Source organism: Neovison vison, chromosome 11, assembly GCF_020171115.1.
Source record: "Neovison vison isolate M4711 chromosome 11, ASM_NN_V1, whole genome shotgun sequence".
NCBI classification, from domain to species: Eukaryota; Metazoa; Chordata; class Mammalia; order Carnivora; family Mustelidae; genus Neogale; species Neogale vison.
The window spans coordinates 105,496,841-105,518,288 of NC_058101.1; the positions used below are offsets into that span (position 1 = coordinate 105,496,841).

A 21,448-nucleotide genomic window follows, 5' to 3' on the forward strand; every position below is an offset into this window, starting at 1 on the left:
TGATAAAAAAAAATAAAATAGACTAAAAATCCACAGCCACCATTATACTAAATGGTGAGAAACAGAAGCTTTCCCACTAAGACGAGGAATAGGACAAGGATGCCCTCTCACACTACTCCTTTTCAATATCATACTAGAAGTCCTAGCTAATACAATAAGAAGAGCAGAAACAAAGCATATGAAGAAATAAAAAATACAAAAACAAAGTATATAAAGAAATAAAACTTCCCTTGTTCACAAATGACATGATTGGGTAGAAAATTAAAATAATCAAGAAGAAAACTCCAGAGACAACAAATAAGCAAGTATAACAAGATTGTAGGATAGAAGGTTAATAATACTAAAGTCAGTTATTGTCTTCATATGTACCAACAATGAATAAATGGAATTTGAAATTGAAAATACATTACTATTTACATTAGTACCCCTAAAAATAAAACACCTAAGTATAAAGCTAATAAATGTACAAGATCTACACTAGGAAAACTGCAAAACTCTAGTGAAAGAAATCAAAAAAGAACTAAATCAATGCACAGATTTTCCTTGTTCGTGAAAAACTCAGTATTGTCAGGATGTCAGTTCTTTCCAGCTTGATTCATAGATTCAATAGAACCCCAAACAAAACCCGGACAAGTTACTTTGTGGATGCCACAGACTCATCTGAGGTTTATATAAAGTGGCAAAAGACTGAGAAGAGCCAATGTAGTATCAAAGGAGAAAAATTAGATAAGAACTAACACTACCCAACTACAAGACTTACTATAAACCTACATATCCTGGGGCGCCTGAGTGGCTCAGTGGGTTAAAGCCTCTGCATTCAGCTCAGGTCATGATCCCAGGGTCCTGGGATCGAGCCCCGCATCAGGCTCTGTGCACAGTGGGGAGCCTGCTTCCTCCTCTCTCTCTCTCTCTCTGCCTGCCTCTCTGCCTACTTGTGATCTCTCTGTCAAGTGAATAAATAAAATCTTTAAAAAAAAAAACCTACATATCCTGTGGTCATCACATCAAATGATGTGATGAATAGAAGAGAATGAATAGAAGATGAATAGAAGGGAATGAATAGAAGAGCCTTACAGCAATATGACTTTATTTATCCCTCCTCTGCCTTCAGTGCAAGATTTATATATATTTTTACTTCTACATTCTTACTTTTACTTCTACATTTATGTATATATTCTTACTTCTACATTTGCTTTTAAAAGCCAAAATTCTTTTTTTTTTTTAAGTTTAAAAAAGTCTCATATTTGTCCACATATTTACATTCTCTGATTCTCTCCATTTCTTTCTGGCAATCTGAATTTTCATGTGGAATTCTGTCCCTTCAGTCTAAAAATCTTCTTGCAGTGTTTTTTTGCAGAATAAGTCTTATAGCATTCAGCTTTTGTCTGAATGTGTCTCAATTTGGCTTTTTAAAAATTTTCTAAATAGAGGTATAATTGACATATAATCTTATATTAGTTTTTAGGTGCACAATATAATGATTCCATATTTGTATATATTACAAAATGATCACCACAATAAATCTAGTAAACGTCCATCATCGTACACAGAAACTTTTTTTCTTATCATGATAAATTTTAAGATCTACTCTTTTAGCAACTTTCAAATATATAATACAGTATCACTAACAATAGCACCATGCTATACATTACATTCCAGTAACTTATTTATTTTATAACTGGAAATTTGTAACTTCTGACCCCCTTCACCTATCTTGTCAACCCCCCCCCCATCCCTGCCTCTGGCAACCATCAGTTTGTTCTCCGTATCTGTAAGCTTGATTTTTAGATTCCATGTATAGGGGAGCATGCAGTATTTTAGTCTGACTTACTTCACTTAGCATAATACCTTCAAGGTCCATCCATGTTGTCTCAAGCGGCAAAGAATTTTATCTTTTCCTTTCTTATTTTTTTTAATATTCTTAAGTAATTTCTACATCCAACATGGGGCTTGAACTCGCAATTACCAAGAGATCAAGAGTCACAAGCTCCAACAACTGACCCAGCCACGCACCCCAAGTTTTTTTTCTTTTTTGTGACTGGATATATTGCATATATATATATACCACAATTTATCCATTCACCTTAAATGGATACTTAATATTGTTTCTCTATCTTGGCTATTATAAAGAATGCTGCAGGGAACAAGAGGAGGGTGCATATATCTTTTTGACTTACTGCTTTTATTTTTGTTGTATAAATACTCAGAAGCAGAATTGTTGGGTCATATGGTATTTCTATTTTCCTTTCTTCTTGAATCAGTTTTGGTAACTTGTATCTTTCTCTGGATTTGTCAGGGTGCCCAGGTGGCTCAGTTGGTTAAGCAACTGCCTTCAGCTCAGGTCATGATCCCAGGGTCCTGGTGTCAAGCCCCACATCAGGCTCCCTGCTCCTCAGGGAGCCTGTTTCTCCCTCCCTCTCTACCTGACACTCCTCTTGCTTGTGCTCTCTCTCTCTGTTAAATACATTAATAAAATCTTTTTTAAAAAATAGAATTTGTCTATTTTATCTAGTTTTTTAATTTTTTAGCTTCAAGCTTTTTACAATATTTGCTTTGTGTTATTTTAATTTCTCTAAATCTAAAGTGATGTTTCCTCTTTAATTCCTGATTTTGGTCATTTGTACCTTCTTTTTCCTTTGTCAGTCTAGCTAGAGATATCTATTTTATTGATATCAAATAATTTTTATTTCATTGGTTTTCTCTAATGTTTTTGTTTTCTATTATTTTCTACTTCAATCTTTTTTATTTCATACATTCTACTTACTTTTGGTTTGATTTTCTTATCTTTTTTAAGTTGTTAAGGTGGATGTTTTTATTGTCAATTTCAGATAATTCTTTTTTTCTAATATTTTTAAAGCTATACATTTCCATCTGTACACATCATATCCCATTAATATTGATATGCTGTGTTTTCATTTTTATTTGCTTTAAGATAAGTTGTAAGTCCCCTTGTGTTTACTTCTTTGACTCCTGATTATTGTTTGCATAATATGTCTTTTTTCATCTTTTTACATTCAGCTTATCTGTTTCATCCAAAGTATGTTTCTTATAGATACCAAATAATTGGATCTCTTTTTTTTAATCCAGTAAGATAATCTTTGCCTTTTGAATTTAGACCAAACACATTTAGCATAATTACTGGTTTAGTTGAACTTATGTCTACCATTTTATTACTTGTTTTCTGTAAGTGTCATGTCTTTTGTTTTTCTGTTCATTCTTTACTGCTTCTTTTGTGCTAACCAAATTTTGTTAGTGCAGTATTTCAATTTCCCTGTTAATTTTTTAGCTATATTTTAGAGGTTTTAGTTTTAGTGATTTCTCCTGTGGGTTATAATTATTATCTTCAATTTTTCACAACCTACTTCAGTTTAACATTGACTTAATTCCTGTGGTATACAGCAGCTTTGAGCCAATAGACCTCTATATGCTATAAATTCAACAATATTTTGTTATACTTATTGCTCTTAATAATCTTAGTTTTTAAAAATGAATGTATATGTGTATGTATATATATATATATATATACACACAATCTTCTGTACTTAAGCATTTATTTTGTTATACTTATTGCTCTTAATAATCTTAACTTTTTAAAAATGTATATATATAATATGTGTATATATTATATATGTGTGTGTGTACATATATATGTATACATACATACAATCTTCCTTACTTAGATATTTATTTACCATTTCCAGTGCCCTTTATTGCTTCCTACTGGTCCAAATCACAACCTTTTGTCATTTTCTTTCAATTTAAAGCATTAGTATTTCATTAGTGGGGTGAATTTTGTCTATTTTTGTTTGTCTGAGAATGTCTTTATTTCATATTCACTTTGAAGAATAGTTTTACTAGATACTGAATTCTTGATTGACAGGGTTTTTTCCTGCACTTTTTTTTTTTTTAAGTAGCCTCCATGCCCAGTGAAGGGCCCAGTGAGCCCATGCTCAATTCCTAATGAAGGAATTGAACTCACAACCCTGAGATCAAGACCTGAGCTCAGAGCAAGAGTCAGGTGCTCAACTGACTGAGCCACCCAGGTGCCCTTTCTCTGCACTTTTGAAATGTCACTCTACCGCCTTTTGGCTTTTATTTTTCCTGATGAAAATGCTGTTGTTAATTACATTATTGTACCCTTGTACATGATGAGTCATTTTCTTGCTACTTCCAAGATTTTCCTTTTGTCTTTTGTTGTTAGCTATTTGATGACGGTGATGTCTCTAGGTGTAGTTCTCTTGTGCTTAGTCTACTTGGAATTTGTTGAGCTTCTACATCTATACACTTATATTTTTTATTAACTTTGGGAGATTTTCAGACATTATATTTTCAAATATGTTTCTACCCCTTCTTACCTTCCTCTTCTCCTCCTGGGACTTTCTTTATGCATATGTTAGTACTCTTGATGGTATTCTATAGGTGTTTGAGGCTCTGTTCATTTTTCTTTATTCTTTTTTCCTTTAGTTTTTCAGATTCATTAATTAATCTCTGTTGATCTATAGTCAGGTTCACTGATATTTTCTTTCACAGGCTCAGAAATGCTGTTGAGCTCTTTAGTCAACTTTTCATTTCACTGTTGTAGGTTTCAATTCCAGATTTCAATTTTTAAATAAATTTTACCTCTTATTAATATTCTTTATTAAGTTAAATATCACATTTAAATTATTTGAACATATTTAAAATGGGTGCCTTGAACTTCATAAATCCAACACCTGGATTCATTTATTCATTGTCTATTGCCTGCTTTTTTTTTATGAAAATGGTTGTACTTTCCCATTTCTTTGTATGTCTAGTAAGTTTAGGTTGAAAAATGAAATGTTTAGTTACACATTATGGCAACTTTGAATTCAGTTTTAGTTTCTTAAGGTGGTGGTGGTTGTGTTGTTATTGTTGTTGTTTGGGTAATTTGCATGTACTTAAATTGGTGGAATCATTCTGCCCCATGGTTTGCAGCAAGTGATGTCTCTTGGTTTTTGTTTATTTGTTTTTAGCCTATCTCCCTTGGAGTTTCTCTTTTGTCTGCATAACTTAATAGTCACCAAGTGATTTAGGGGAGATATTATGTTCAAGTCAATAAGGCTTCCACCTTCTGTCAAGTAATCTTTAGGTGGGTTGAAGAACACATTCAAAATTGCTACTAGTAATCAAGTCTCACTTTGTTCTTTCTTGCTTTTTTTTTTTTTTTTTTTGCCGTACTCTCTGGAGTCTTCTCTGAGATTGCATACTTTCCCAATCAGCCATAGATATACAGAGAATTTACCTTAACCTTTCTGATTCTGTATTATCTAAGATCTCACAGTTAAATTTTTAGCTTGTCTGCCACTCATATCAACTTGAACTGCAACCTCAAACTAACACCACTACATGTTTTTTCTGCTGATTCTGAAAACAATCCACAATTTTTAACAAAATTATGGGTTTTCTCCCTCTACTCCATATCAAATCTGTTCCACCTCCTCTGACAACAAAGCAGCTGGTTTTTTATCTACCTCTATACTGGTATAACTGAATTTTTTCCCAAATGAAGTAAGTGAGGGAAAATGAGGGGAAGAGAGAGAGCAATCCCAGGCAGGAAGGCCTCAGAGTTTATCAGTCCTACCCAAAACCCTGGCTCTTTTTCTTAAGGAGTAAATTCTTCTCTCAGGGAAGCACAAATCAAAACTGTAATGAGATACTACCTCACAACACAAGAAACAACAGGTGTTGAAGAGGAGGCAGAAAAAGGAGAACCCTCTTGCACTGTTAATGGGAATGCAAACTGGTACAGCCACTCTGGAAAACAGTATGGGGCTTCCTCAAAAAGTTAAAAATAGAAAAATCTTATGATCCAGAAATTACACTACTAGGTGTTTACCCAAAGAATACAAAAATACTGATTCAAAGGGGTTCATGCACCCAATGTTTACAGCAGCATTACCAACGATAGCCAAACTACGGAGAGAGCGCAATGTCCATCAGCTGATGCATGGATAAGGAAGATGTGCGATATAACTGAATATTAATTGAATATTGATCATTGATCATTGAATACTACTCAGCCATCAAAAATAATGAAATCTTGCCATTTGCAATGACAGGGATGGAGCTAAAATGTATCATCCTAAGCAAAATAAATTAGAGAAAAATGCCATATGATTTTACTCATATGTGGAATTTAAGAAACAAAAGCTACTCTAAGATATATAATGAAGTAAAGCTCATAATATTACCATAACAATTTTAAAATGTCATATGTTTTGAGAACAGTTTAGCACTTTAAAGGACTCACATATACTTTTAAAATATTCTTTAAAAAATAATACTTTAACTCTTCCCCTAAGTGGCCTGAGGTGACCTCAGAAAATGGTTTGCTATTTGCTTGACCCAGAAAACCATACAAAATTATGCAAATCTAGAGGTTCAGATCTGTGTACTCACTTTAGGAACACATATGTAACTGCCCAGGCCAACAAGGGTATGCGTATTCAAAAAGCCACCAAGTATCTGAAAGATGGTCACTTTGCAGAAGCAGTAAATGCCATTCCGTTGCTATCATGAAGAAGTCGGTAGGTGTGCCCAGGCCAAACAGTGGGACTGGACACAGGGTCAGTGGCCCAAGAAGAGTGCTGAATTTTTCCTGCCTGTGCTTAAAATTTCAGAGAGTAATGCTGAACTTAAGGGTTTAGATGTTGATTCTCTGGTCACTGAGCACATTTGGGTGAACAAAGCCCCCACGATGCAGCACAGAATTTACAGGGCTTATGGTCGAATTAACCCATACATGAGCTCTCCTTGCCACACCAAGATTATCCTTACTGAAAAAGGACTGAGTGTTCCTAAACCAGAAGAGGAGGTTGTACAGAAGAAAACAATATCCCAAAAGAAACTGAAGAAATAAAAATTTATGGCCCAGGAGTAAATACTGCACAGAATAAATGCAAATAAAAATAAAAAGAGAATGTTGGTTGTCTCTTATTACTAAACATATTTCAAGTATCCTAAAAAAGAAAATAATAATAATACTTTGTTAAAAACTTGTCCCATAAATTGATAGGAACTTTGGAATATATATTAAATGGATATGATTTCAATTATACTAACAAGCAACATAGTCAATGCTATGTATCATTCATTATATAGGACTATTAATAATGACATTTGATAAAATAGAATTCATCTTTGTTATGTATGTATCTATGTCTATGTAGATATATGGTTGTATGGTTTTTTTTATATTTCAGGAGTTACAATTTTTATGTTATGGTGTGTAGCCTGGTCATTCTTTGGCACTGAAGTTCTCCCTGGTGGAAATTTCTTTGGACTATTAATGATCTTTTATAGTGCTATTATTGGGGGGAAGCTTTTGGAACATATTAGAATACCTTCAGTACCTCAACTTCCACCTCTTATTGGTAAGTGTACAGTTAGCTCTTATTTCTTTGTTATTAACTATATGTAAATTATGAACATACTCTAGACAGAATAGATATAATTTAGAAAGATTTCAATGTAATATGATCTTTATGTATTTACCATATATGTATGCTTATAGCTCATTTCTAGAACTATTTATTCTTTCTACAAATGAGCACACAGATTTTTTTCTTAAAATATTTTTGAAATAATTCAAATATATCCAATATATGATTCCTGTTGCCTTATTGTTTAATAGGACATTTTTTAGTTAATTTAAATATATTGTAGAAAAAGAAACACTTGGAAAAGACTGAATTTTTCTGTAGATAACCTAACTCAAATGCAATTATAAGATTCAAATACTGTAGTGATTAGGGCATAAGAAGGTTTTTTTGGGGGGGGGCATAAGAAGGTTTTATGGCTTTTGGGTAAGGTATATGGGCATCTCTACTATGTACATTCTTGGATGCATAATCTGCCTAACTAGTATTTTATCATTACCATTACTATATAACTCTCCATCTGGACAGAGGAAAATTAGTGGAAGAACGTCTATTAGTAGTGTCTCATATTTTCTAAATATTCAATGCATCCAAATATTCAGTATACTTTTATTAGAGACAATCACTCCATCCTATTGCTAATACCTTTTCTATGTCCACAGCACCCTTTCAGCACCTGCTAAGTATTTATTGAATCTTTTTATTTGTCCAAAACTTCTGCTCTTGTCCTAGCTTAGGCTATTTGTTTTCCACTTTTTGATGGACTATGGCAGAGCCTTCTAATTGTTCTCCCCTCCAGTTTTATGTCTATATAATTCATCAAGACCATCACGTGGAAAATACAAGACTTGTTATGTCACTTCCTCCTAAAACTTTCCTATGGTGCATTACTCTGGCAAAGCCGTGCGAATGGAGGCTGCAGGGGGGTTAGCTTTATATGATCTGTCCCCTCCTGCCCATTTTCCTACTCCCTTCCTTGCCCTTTATGTCCCAACAACACTGAATTATTTGTTGTAGCCTTTTAAGATAAGTCATTTTTTATGCTGCTTCCTCTATGGCAAAGCTGCCTTCGCCTTTATGGCGAAGCTGCCCTTCGCCAAAGCAATGAGATACAGTGTGTTTGAAGAAGGGAAATTAAACATTTCTCTCTTCTAACTTGGAAAAATTAAATGAATGAGACGTGCTTTATTTTCTTTCTTTTAAGGGATGTTACTGGCTGGTTTTACTATCAGAAATATTCCATTCCTCAGTAATTACATCCGTATTAATAATAGGTGGTCTTCAGCTTTAAGAAACTGTGCCCTTACCATTATCCTAATACAAGCTGGACTTGGACTCGATCCACAGGTAGATTTCTAATTATATCTTTAAAAAAATATTTTAAATATTAGGGGCTTATAGAAAAGAAAAAGAGGCAAAATTTTTGTTATAGCTATTCCAAATGAAGCCTGTAAGCAAAACTAAGAGAAAAGGATTTTGCAGAAATATTGGCATCTTATAATTTCTACTTCTGGTCACCATTATTGCTGATATGAAGAGAATCATTATGATGTGAGATCTTTATTAGAGCTCATGTTTAATTATTTGTATAGAGATACATTCCCTTGTACAGCATTTGTATTGTTTGGGAGCTGCAGGTTTTCTGTGGAGAACTATTTACTTTCCAGTTAATAAAGGATAAGGTCCACTTCTAAACTGTTTTTGCTTTTCTTTTATTTTGTTTTTCAGAGGGCTTAAGTATTTTGGTAATGTTTTTGTTTCGTGATTGTTATCTACCCACCCCACCCCACAGAATATATGCCTGATTAACTTTGAATTATTGTAGATGCTAATCCTTTTAAATATTTCTTAAAATATTAATATCTAGAATGATAAATCTATTTGGCTTTTAAAAGGATGATTATTCATGAGTATTCATGAGTACTCAAACAACAAGTATAAGAGTTTAGTGGAAATATCTCAAGATATTTGTAAGAGCATATTTTCAAGAGCCTAAAGACAGGGGCACCTGAGTGACTCAGTTCGGTTAAGCATATGCCTTCTGTTCAGGTCATGATCCCTGAATCCACAGGGTCCTGGGATTGAGCCCCACATTGGGCTCCATACTCTGTGGGGAGCCTGCTTCTCCCTCTCTCTCTGAAGCTCCCCCTGCCTCTGTACTCTCACTCGCTCTTTCTCTCTCTTTGTCAAATAAATTTTTAAAATCTTTAAAAAAAATCTTCTTAAAAAAGAGCATTAAAAAACTTATAATTTATTATATTCTCAAGTAGAAAAATAGAACCAATGAAAAAATTATAAATTTCTCCCTTTTAGTAAGTTATGCTGTCTTTAAGTGATGTTCTCTTTTGGCACATTGGTATTTTCTATAAATTAATCAAGTCATTTCTAAAAGTTAGCTGATGGAAATAAACATAGGTTACTTTCATTATATTATTTACAAGGAAGATTAAGGAAGGTAGAAAAATTGATCTTTTAAAATAGTTTAGATACAAAAATGTTTTACAAAATGTGAAATAGTTTATAATCCAATGGACCTACAAAATGAGCTGCATTAGCATTTCAAGCCCAGTGGGACAATCTGGAAGATTTAACTTAGTAAAAGCTAATTACTCAAAAAAGACTATATATTTCAGAATTTACTTAAATAATTTTCTTGTTGGCCAGTATACGTTTGTCTGAATGTGATTATTTTTATATTTCAGGCTTTGAAGCATTTGAAGAGAGTTTGTTTAAGGTTGGCTATTGGTCCTTGCCTCATGGAGGCATGTTCGACTGCTGTTATTTCCCACTTCATTATGAAATTTCCCTGGGAATGGGGATTTCTGTTGGGGTAACTTTTTTTCATTTTCTCTACAAAAATATCCAGTTAAGTATGCTTGGTTTAAAATTATTGAAAATAACTCAATAAAATTATTGAAATAATCAGAATATTATATAGACAAGTTTCTCACTAAAATTCTTCTCACAGTGGTAGAAAACCTTGAAAGTTCAATTGGTTAGAAGCAGAGCCATGTTCTAAATCTACCATATCCTTAACAAACATGCATAGTCCCTTAATGTTTAGGGCAAGATAATTCACTTGATCAATTTATTCATTCTCTCCTATTATAATCTATTTCTACTTTTTAACCCATCCAATGGCCTTTTCCTTATACATTGTATATATATATATTATATATACACGAGAAAGATTTTGTATAGATATAGATATTATAACCAAAAAAAAAACCTCTTTCCTATATCTAGTGTCCCATGTATTTTTACCCACTATCCTTTTCCCTTCATGTTCCAGTTCCTCAGAGTAATAGTCTATAATCACTCTCTCTAGATACTGAACTTATTTTCATTCTTCAATGCACTTACCTTTTGCCTCTACTTATCCATTTGAAAATATAGTAAAGTTCACCCATTACATACTTACTGCCAAATGCAATGGATTCTTTAAAGTTAATTTTTATTATAAAAGTAATACCCAAGTACATTTTACTTTTAAAAAATTAGAACTTTACATGGGCACCTGGGTGGCTCAGTGGGTTGAGCCGCTACCTTCGGCTCAGGTCATGATCTCAGGGTCCTGGGATCGAGTCCCGCATTGGGCTCTCTGCTAAGCGGGGAGCCTGCTTCCCTCTCTCTCTCTCTGCCTGCCTCTCTGCCTACTTGTGATCTTTCTCTGTCAAATAAATAAATAAAATCTTTTTAAAAAAAAATTAGAACTTTACAGACAAAAAGTAAACAGCCTTTTAACCATGTCTTCAAATCCTAGTGCCCATACCCCTACCCAAGGTAACAACTTTTATAAGCTTTATGTTATCATTCTAGATCTATAAAATTAACATTCCATATAATTTATATGAAAATACATAAAACAGGGGCACCTGGGTGGCTCAGTGGGTTAAAGCCTCTACCTTCGGCTCAGGTCATGATCCCAGAGTCCTAGGATCAAGCCCCGCTTCGGGCTTTCTGTTCGGCAGGGAGCCCGCTTCCTCCTCTCTCTCTGCCTGCTTCTCTGCCTACTTGTGATCTCAGTCTGCCAAATAAATAAATAAAATCTTAAAAAAAAAAAAAAAGAAAGAAAATACATAAAACAGTCCTGTTTTCCAGGGATATATGTACTATGTACATATATATCATATAAATTGTATCAAAGAACGTATCACTTTCTTTGTAATTTTCTCAACAGTATTCTTGAGATTATACACATTTAAAAATGTAGTTCATTTGTTTAATTGTTGTATAGTGTTACATTGTATTATAAGACCAGATTTTATTTACCCTGTTATAATAAATGCATTTTATTTGTCTCATTTTGCCAAAATCTGAGTTTTTCTAGAATAGTTACCTATGTTCTGTGCATTTTCAGTTTTGATGGGTACTATCCAAATGCCTTCAGCTCATACTAGTTTGCCCCATCACCAGCAGGGTATGAAAATAACTGTTATTCTTATACATCCTTGCAAATTTTTGATATTGCCGAACTTTTATGATTTCTTCTAATCTGGTGAATGAAAAATGATATTTCATTGTTGTTTTAATGTGCATTTTTGTATTTATTAATGACCTTGAGTATTTTTATAATGAAAAAACTGTATTTAGATTTAGCCAGCTGAACTCAGTTTAGATGATCCCAATTTTGTTGGCAACATCTAAAGCATCATAGTCAGGGGCCAGTAGAACATATGCCTTCTTCTCTGCATCAGGTCATCAAGGTGTTGACCTTGGCCACATCAATGTCCTAGAGATTCTTCACAGCCTGTTTGATCTGGTGCTTATTGGTCTTGACATCCACAATGAACATAAGCGTGTTGTTGTCTTCTATTTTCTTCGTGGCTGACTCAGTAGTCAGGGGGAACCTGATGATGGCATAGTGATCAAGCTAGTTTCTCCTGGGGGCGCTCTTTGGAGGGTATTTGGGCTGCCTTCAGAGACACAGAGTCTTAGGTCCTTGGAACGTAAGTAATGTGAGGATCTTCTTTTGTGTGTGTGTGTGTGTGACTGTAGATGCCTTTCAGCACCGCTTTCTTGGTCTTTGAAGCCTTTGCTTTGGCTTTGGCTTTCAGAGGGGCAGGGGTTTCCTTCTTCGCTTTCGGCGCCATCTTCATAAAAGGGATTACCCGATATTTTTATACTAGCCACTTCATACCCTTTTTCTATTTTTCTGTTGAGTTATTCTTTTCTTTCTTACTATTTCAATGTTTTGTTACAAGTATTGCAAATATCTTGTCCTAATACACCACTAGATATTCATCTTTGCTTACGGTGACTTTCTATCTATAAGAGTATATTTAGGGGCACCCAGGGGTGCCTGGGTGGCTCAGTGGGTTAAAGCCTCTGCCTTCGGCTCAGGTCTTGGTCCCAGGGTCCTAGAATCAAGCCCCACATCGGGCTCTCTGCTCAGCAGGAAGTTTGCTTCCCTTCTTCTCTCTCTGCCTGCCTCTCTGCCTACTTGTGATCTCTGTCAAATAAATAAATAAAATCTTTTTTTAAAAAAGAGTATTTTATTATTTCCAACATATAGAAGAGCAAATACATAAAACCATTCCTTGATTTTGAAAATCAAAAAGAAAAATGAGGGCATGGGGAAACATAAATGTTTTTGCTGTACCAAAGGGTTTTAGTAATGTAATTAAATTTATCAGTATTTCTTTTTCTGTTTAATGCCTTTTCATGTGTCATTCAAATGTCCTTTTTAACCTATAATGACAAATTTATTTATATTTTGTTCACATTACTTTTAAATTAATTTTTAAAAATTCTTTTAAAATAGCTAGAGTTTATTACATATGAGGATCTAGCTACATGCATTTCCACATGAATAGGTAGTTGTCTCAACACCATTTATAGAAAACTTTTTTGTTGATTTTATCATGTAACAAATCTGATAGATTTGTTTTTATACTTTGTGTTCTATTTTCTTCCAATCTCTTTTGTCTATTTCTATGTCTAAAGTTTTTGCTATTTTGCCTCTACAAAAACAGTATCCTCTTTTTTACACACACACACACACACCCCACATCTTCATTATCCATTCATCTGTTGATGGACATCTGGACTGCTTGCACTTCGTTTCGGACATATTTTATTGCTATGTCTTCAAGTTCATTGATCTTTTCTTCTGCAGTGTTCAACCTTCTCTCACTCCTATCCAGTAAATTTTTTAAAATTCAGATATTGCATTTTTTTGTCATACATTTCTTTCCAACTTTATTGAGATATAATTCACATATAACATTTTGTAAGTTTAAGATATACAATGCGTTGAATTGATACACTTATATATTGCAAAATAATTACCAACATAACATTAGTTAATGCCTCCATCTTGTCACATAATTACCTTTGTGTGTGTGTGTGTGTGTGTGGTGAGAACATTTAAGACCATCTCCCTTAGCAACTTTCAAGTATATAATACAGTACCATTAACTATAATCACCATGTTTCACATTAGATCTCTGAAACTTATTCATCTTGTAATTGGAAGTTTATTCTCTAATAACCGACATTTCCCCATTTCTCCCACCCCCAGACTCTAGTAACCACCGTTTTACTCTGTTCTATGAGTTCATCTTTTTTAGATTCTACACATAAGTGAGATCATACAGTATTTGTCTTTCTCTGTCTATTTCACTTAGCATAATGCCATCAAGGTCCATCCATGTTGTTGCAAATGGCAGTATTTCTTTCTTTCTCATGGCTGAATATTCCATAGTGTATTCCATACGTACACATACACACACACACACACACAGGCACACACACCCCACAGTTTATCTACTCAGCCATTGGCAGAAACTTAGGTTGTTTTCATCAGATACTGCCATTTTTTATTTCCTAAAGTTCTCTTGGTTCTTTATTCTGTCTTCCACTTTTTTCTCCATTATGTTCATGTTTTCCTTTAGATTCTTAAGTAACATATTTATATGTAACATATTTATAACAGCTGTATTAACATTGAGTTATCATTTCCCTCATCACTCTCATTTGTGGATCTGTGTTCTATTAACTGATTTTTCCCCCCAGTTATAGGTTACATTATCCACCCCTTCATATGTCTAGTGGTGAGATGCTGGATTTTGAAAGTTTTACACGTTGGGTTTTTGGGGTTTTTTTCTTTTAAAGATTTTATTTATTTATTTGAGAGAGAGGAGGAGATGGGAGAAGGTCAGAGGGAGAAGCAGACTCCCCACAGAGCTGGGAACCCAATGAGAGGGACTCAATCCCGGGAATTCAGGATCGCGATCTGAGCCAAAGGCAGTGGCTTAACAACTGAGCTACCCAGGCACCCATGGTGGTTATTTTTCTTTAGAATTACACTTTGTCCCAGAGGGCAGTTTTAAATTATGTGTGAATTCGTTGATGCTTTCAAGTCTCATTTTTAAGATCTTTTGGGGATTATCTAGAGTAGCCTCACTATAGGGCTAATTTAGTTTCCTTCTAAGGTGTGGCCCTTCTGAGTTTCTACTGAATGCCTTATGTGCTTGACAAGGTATCTCCACTCTAGTTGGTGGGACCCCAGAGGTTTTCCCAGCCTTGTGTGAGCTCTGGAAATTATTTATCCTGCTACTTCAGTGATCTTTCTTTAGGTGTTGTACTTGCCCAGATTTCTGGGGTTTTACTCTATGCCCTTCCTCACTGGTATTCAACCAAAGACACAGAGAGTCCTTCATGCAAATTTCTGGAACTTTTGTCTTTCCCGCCCTCAGGTACTCTGCTCTGAAAATTTTAACTATCTTGGCTTTCCCAGACTTTTTCTCCTCAACCTAGCAAGTTTGTTGGGCTTTGTTTGGTTTTCCTCTACCACAGCCTTGAAATTGCTCCCAAGCAGAAAACCTGGCTCAGTTGGTGGTAGAGCATGTGACTCTTGATCTTAGTGTTGTGAGTTCAAGCCCAATGCTGGGCATAGAGATTACTTTTTTTAAAAAGTAAGAAAGAAAATTTTTAGAAAGAAAGAGAGAGAGAAAGAAGGAAGGATGGAGGGAGGAAGGAAGGGGGAAGAGAGGGAGGAGAGGGGAAAGAGAGAAAGAAAGGAAGGAAGAAATAAAAGGGAGAGGGAGAAAGGAAGGAAGGAAGAAAAAGGAGAGGAGAGAAGAGAAGAAAGAAAAGAAAGAGAGCAGGCAAGAAGGAAGGCAGGAAGGGAGGAAGGAAAATGTCCAAAATTATTTTCCTTAAACTTTTAAAAACTGTTCTGTTTTCTTTCATCTCCTTGCTATTGAAAAGTCTGATGTCAATCTAATTGTTATTCTTTTGTAGGTGATCCTCTGTCTGGACTTTTCTTTGATTTTCCAAAATATTACTGTAAATTATTTAAATATGGATTGTTCCATTGTCTGTGTGACCCTTTATTTAGATTTAAGGTCTTTTGTTTTTGTTTTTGTTTTTAAACAACTTTGTCTTTTTTCTTTTTAAGATTTTATTTATTTATTTGACAGACAGAGATCACAAGTAGGCAGAGAGGCAGGCAGAGAAAGAGGAAGCAGGCTCCCTGCTGAGCAGAGAGCCCAATTCAGGACTCTGGGATCCCCGGACTCTGGGATCAAGACCTGAGTGGAAGGCAGAGGCTTTAACCCACTGAGCCACCCAGGTGCCCCAATCTTTTGTTTTTAAATTAAGGGAAATTTACTTTCATTATCTTTTTGAGTATACCATCTTCTCTAATTTAATATATTTATATTTCTGGCACTCTTTTTTTTTTTAAGATTTATTTATTTATTTTAGAGAGAGAGTGATCAAGTAGGGGAAGGGGCAGGAAGGGAGAGAAAATCCTAAAGTAGACTCCCCACTGAGCATGCAGCTCAATCCTAGGCCACTGAGATCATGACCTGAGCTGAAAACCTGCCATTTAACTGACTGAGTCACCTAGGCCCCCCTCTGGCCCTCTTCTCATCTAAATAATGAAACCACTGCTATTCTGCTTTTTTAAAGATTTTATTTTTAAGTAGCTTCTACATCCAACATATCCTTCTCAGTCATTTTAATCCTTATCTTTCTTGAATTCCACTTTGCCAGATATTAATATTTCTCTTCTTATTTTGTTGTGTGTACCCTATTTAGAATGAGCTCCATCCTTGAATTGTTAAACTTTTTATTAAAGTATAACTCACATACAAAGTAATGTAAAGATATGAATGTACAGTTCCTTGAATGATTAAAAAATGAATATTCATTTAACCATCACCCAGATAGGACCCCAGAAGTGCCCTTATGCTCTCTCCTAATCATTTCTCTCCCTCCTCTCCACATATAACCACTATACTAACTTCTAACACTATAATTTAGTTTTCATGTAATGAAATCATATAGTATATATTCTTTTGTGTGTAGCTCTTAAACTCAACATTATATTTGAGATTCACTATGTTATTATGTGAACAGAGTTCACTTTCCTTTTCACATAGTATATCATTGTATAAATATACTAGTTTGTGCCTTCTATTGTCAGTGGGAATTTGCATTGTTCCTAATTGGGAGTTGTTATTACCAATGCTCTTACATTCTTGTGAATAACTCTTGGTCCACAGTTTTCTATAGGTACATAACTAGGAGTTGAATTGTTGGTTCACAGGGTAGCTGTATGTTTAAAAGTTTGGATTATGTCAAATTATTTTTCAGAATTCCTAATTTACATTTCCACCAGTAGTATTTAAGAGTTCCTATTATTCCAATTCCTGCCAACACTTGGAATCATCAGTCTTTTTAATTTGAACCACTCATATGCTGTGATATCTCATTGGGATTTTATTTCTATTACCCTGATTTATAATAAAGCTAAAGAGTGCCTGTTACGTTTCTTTCCCATATTTCTAATGAGCTTTTTTTTATTGTTGTTTTTTTTTCTGATTTATTGGTAGGCGTTCTTAACATATTCTGGATATTGGTCCTTTGTTAAATGTGTTGCAAATATATTTTTCCATTTATCAACTACCATTTTCACTCCATTAGTGTCAGAAATTTTTCATTTTTAATGTAGTCCAGTCTTTCATTCTTTTTCTTCATTATTGGCATTTTCTGTTTAGGAAGTCATTCCCTATCCAAAGTCATAAAGATATTCTCTATATTGTTTTCTAGCAATTTTACTGTTTTAACTTTCACATTTAAATCCATAATCCATAAATCCATAATCTACCTTAAAGAGAGAAAGGGGGAAGCAGGCTCCCTGCTGAGCAGAGAGCCAATGTGGGGCTCGATCCTGACCCAAGCTGAAGGCATAGGCTTAACCCACTGAGCCACCCAGGCACCCCTGACTGGTACATTTCTAATATTGAGTTATTCAACTCAAACCCATGGTGTGCCCCTCCATTTATTTAGGTATTCTCTAATTTTTCTTAATCAAGGGGTTTTTATTTCTTACATAGAGTTCCTGTGTACATTTAATTAGATTTATTCCTAGGCATTTGATAGTTTTATTGCAATTATAAATAGTACTTATATATTATGTTTTTATTATTTGTCGCTAGTATTTAGAAATATTATTTAATTATTTTCTAAATTGCTTTTGTCTCCAGCAACCTTGTTTGGCTCATTAATTCAAATTTATCTGTAGGTTGCTTTGGTTTTTCTGCATGTACAGCTATATCATCTGTGGGTAATGACAGCTCTACTTTCTTTCCAATAAATATACCATCTATTTTTCTTTCTTTGTGGCACTGATTAGGCCCTTAAATATAACGTTAATTAGAAGTGGTGATAGTAGGCATCTTTGTCTTGACTCTGTATTTGTCATGGTTTTTGTAGCTGCCCTTAATTAAATTAAGGAAATTTACCTCTATTCTTAGTTTGCTACATTTTCATTAAAAATTGGTGTAGAGGAGCACCTGGGTGGCTCATTCCGTAAAATGTCTGCCTTCAGCTCGGGTCATGGTCTCAGGATCCTGGGATCGAGCACCCCACATTGGGCTCTCAGCAGAGTTTGCTTCTCCCTCTCCCTCTGCCTGCTGCTCTGCCTATTTGTGCTATCTCTCTGTCAAATAAATAAATAAAATATTTTTTTAAATGGGTGTAAAATTTATCAAATAATTGTTTTGCTTCTATTGAGATAGTGTGAACTTTCTCCTTTATTATAGTATTATAGTGAATCATGTTGATTAATTTTCTAATGTAAATTAAACTTTCATTTATGAAATGGATTCAGTTTATTTACCAAACTTATAATTTTCAACTTCTTTGTACCATTTTGTCTTAGATGTATATCTCACTAACAGAGCTAAAATTTTAAAATTCAGTCAAAGAGGCTCTTTCTTAACAGGTCCATCCAGCCAATTCCTTGTATTAAGTCAATTTTGACTTAACCTTGACTTAACCTTATTTTGCTTTTCAAAATATTCATGTGAATTTCATGTGAATTCATGTGATTCATGTGAATTTCATTCTTTTTTTTTTTTTAAAGATTTCATTTATTTATTTGAGAGAGAGAGTGTGAGAGAGAGCATGAGCGAGGAGAAGGTCAGAGAGCGAAGCAGACTCCCCATGGAGCTGGGAGCCTGATGTGGGACTCGATCCCGGGACTCCAGGATCACGCCCTGAGCCGAAGGCAGTCGTCCAACCAACTGCGCCACCCAGGCGTCCCAATTTCATTCTTTTTTCACTTTTCCTACCTTTTGTTGAATTAACAGTATTTTCTTTGTTCCACTTTTGTTTATTCCTTTAATATTTAGAAATTAGAAATTCATTCTCCTAGTAATTTCCTATAATTTTGGGAAAAACCTACTTAAATTTATAACATTTTTTCACTTTTTCCCTCATATATTCTCCCACCAGTTGATATAATCTATAATTTTACTCCAAAATTATTTCTAAGTTTTCTTTACAATGAACACTTCTATAGATTTAGCAATTAATTTCACTGCTTATCATTATCTCTTGTGATGATAATCATAATAGTTATAGTAGTAGCATACATTTATATAGTGCTTACCACGTGTCAGGTACTTTGTAAAGTACTTGATAATTAATTTATATAATACTTATAAAGACCTATAAAGTTGATACTATTATTATTCCCACTCTTTTGCATATAAATAGAGAAAAGAGATATTACATGGTTTTCCTAATATCAGACAACTAAATAGATATATCAAGAATTTTGGCTATGGCTGGAGCCTTTATTCTTAACATCTACATTATGCTGCCTCTGCCCTTGTATTTTTTTTAAAACTCCTTTCTTTTGTACTATTCTTCCTGATAAGTTGATCTTCTAGTTCTTTTAAAACTGATAAGTGATTAAGAAACTGCATCCTTGAGGGTCTGAACATAACTTTGTGACTCAGTATTGAATTTTAGATTCAAAATTCTTTTCCCTCAATATTTTAAGGATATCAGTGACATCTCTTTGCATTAGTTTTGCCCATGAAGAATCTCTTATCAAACTAATTTTTAATTCCTTTTCTAGGAAGACTAATACAATCTTTTCTCTTTCCCTCTCTCTTTGGAAGCTGGGTTTTCCAAATTTTTACAATTAAAAATTTCATGCTATATAAAGTATGTTCCTTGGACAGCAACGTTAGTATCACTTAAAAGTTAGAAATGCAGAATCTTGGGCCCCATCCCAGACTTTTTGAAACAGAATCTGCATTTTAATGAGATTCTCGTGTAAATAATTTTCATATTAATATTTGATTAGAGCAGCCTCAGGTCTTTTTATTTAGTGAAAATTTTCAAACATGTACAAGAGTAGAGAGAATAATAACAAAATAACAAGCACCAAATATCCTTAATTTAAAGTTAATAGTCCCTAATGAATCCTAAAGTAAATTACACGCAGGATGGCATTTCATCCCTATACCCTAGAGGATGCATTTCTAAAAGGAACAGCATTTTTCTTACTAAATTAACAATTCCTTAATATCATTAGGCAAGTCTTTTTAAAATTTGTTCTACTCGGTATCTGGTGTAATGTTTCAATCAGAGGATTGTGTATCTTTTTCCAGGTCTTGATTATATCTTTTACCTCTCTGAGGTAAGAATTTTCTTCTAGTATGTCCTTCTATTATGTCCTTCGAGGTAATAGTTTTCTTCTATTATGTCCTTCTGTAATTCTCTTCTCCATACCTATTAAGTTTTCCTTATACTTTCTATGTGTTTACCTTTTTTACCTTCTATGTGTTTTACCTTTCAGTATGTTCAGTACACACTGAAAAATTTTCTCTGCACAGTTTTCTAGATTATTAAATCACTCTTCAGCTATGTTTATATTTTTTTTAATTTGGGGAATTCATTGTTGATTTCTAGGAACTATCATTAAAATTTTATGGATAGATGTAGTGTACTTTCATGATTCAGAGGATATTTATAATTATTCTGAAGTCATTTTGGTGGCTTTCTTCCTATTATATCTCTTTTCTCAGTATAAATTCCTTCCCTTTAATGAACATGTACCTTGAAGTGATAGATTTCCCTAAATATTTTGCAATACTTTTAATTCCCATTAACTTGTGATTACTTTAGCTACTGACTTTTGTCCTCTCTCAGGGAGTAGTCCAATCATGTTACCAAGCAAGGTATCTTAGAAGCTCAGGCTGAGATTAAGCTTCTTATGCAAGTAATGTATTGAGTGAGGTCTCCATAGAAACCTCTGAGTGAAGGAAGCTGGATACATTCTGGAGAAAATCAGTGGTTCCCAAACTTTACTATGTATTAAAATCACCTGGGAGCTTTCGCAAATCCCAACAATCGGAAGAGTAATATCGGCAAGATGGCATAATAGGAAGCCCCAGGCTCCCCTTCTGGCACAATACTGACTTAAAAACATAAGAACCAGATTATCTTTGTGAGAACTCCAGAACCCACTTGAGAAGTTATAGTATCCCATCCAAGTGCAAAGCCAAGAGACACATTGGAGCAGTTAGAACAATTCATTGCATTTACCCACTATGCCTCATCCCCTCCCTGCACAGCAAGGTGTAGCCAGGAGAAAACTCCCAGCTCCTGGCTTCTCTATCAGGAGGGAAATAAAAAAGCTGGAGCATGTGTCCTACAATTTGGTTTTTTTGACCCAAGGGACTGGTTTCTGTCTCACCTGACTCAGAATGCTAGCAGAAAAAAGAGTGGAACACTTTGGA

At 34.3% G+C, this 21,448-nt stretch overlaps 1 protein-coding gene and 1 pseudogene across 5 annotated transcripts in view; both read left to right on the forward strand.

Annotated features, from left to right (window-relative positions):
• Positions 1-21,448, forward strand: part of SLC9B1 (solute carrier family 9 member B1) — a 63,310-nt gene that overhangs the window by 26,631 nt on the left and 15,231 nt on the right. For all 5 annotated transcript variants that reach the window (XM_044224382.1, XM_044224381.1, XM_044224380.1 and 2 more), the window contains 3 exons: positions 7,221-7,391; positions 8,602-8,744; positions 10,100-10,227. In XM_044224382.1, coding sequence (XP_044080317.1) covers positions 7,221-7,391; positions 8,602-8,744; positions 10,100-10,227 — 442 coding nt within the window. The remainder of the gene's footprint in view (positions 1-7,220; positions 7,392-8,601; positions 8,745-10,099; positions 10,228-21,448) is intronic.
• Positions 6,343-6,877, forward strand: LOC122889323 (annotated as a pseudogene).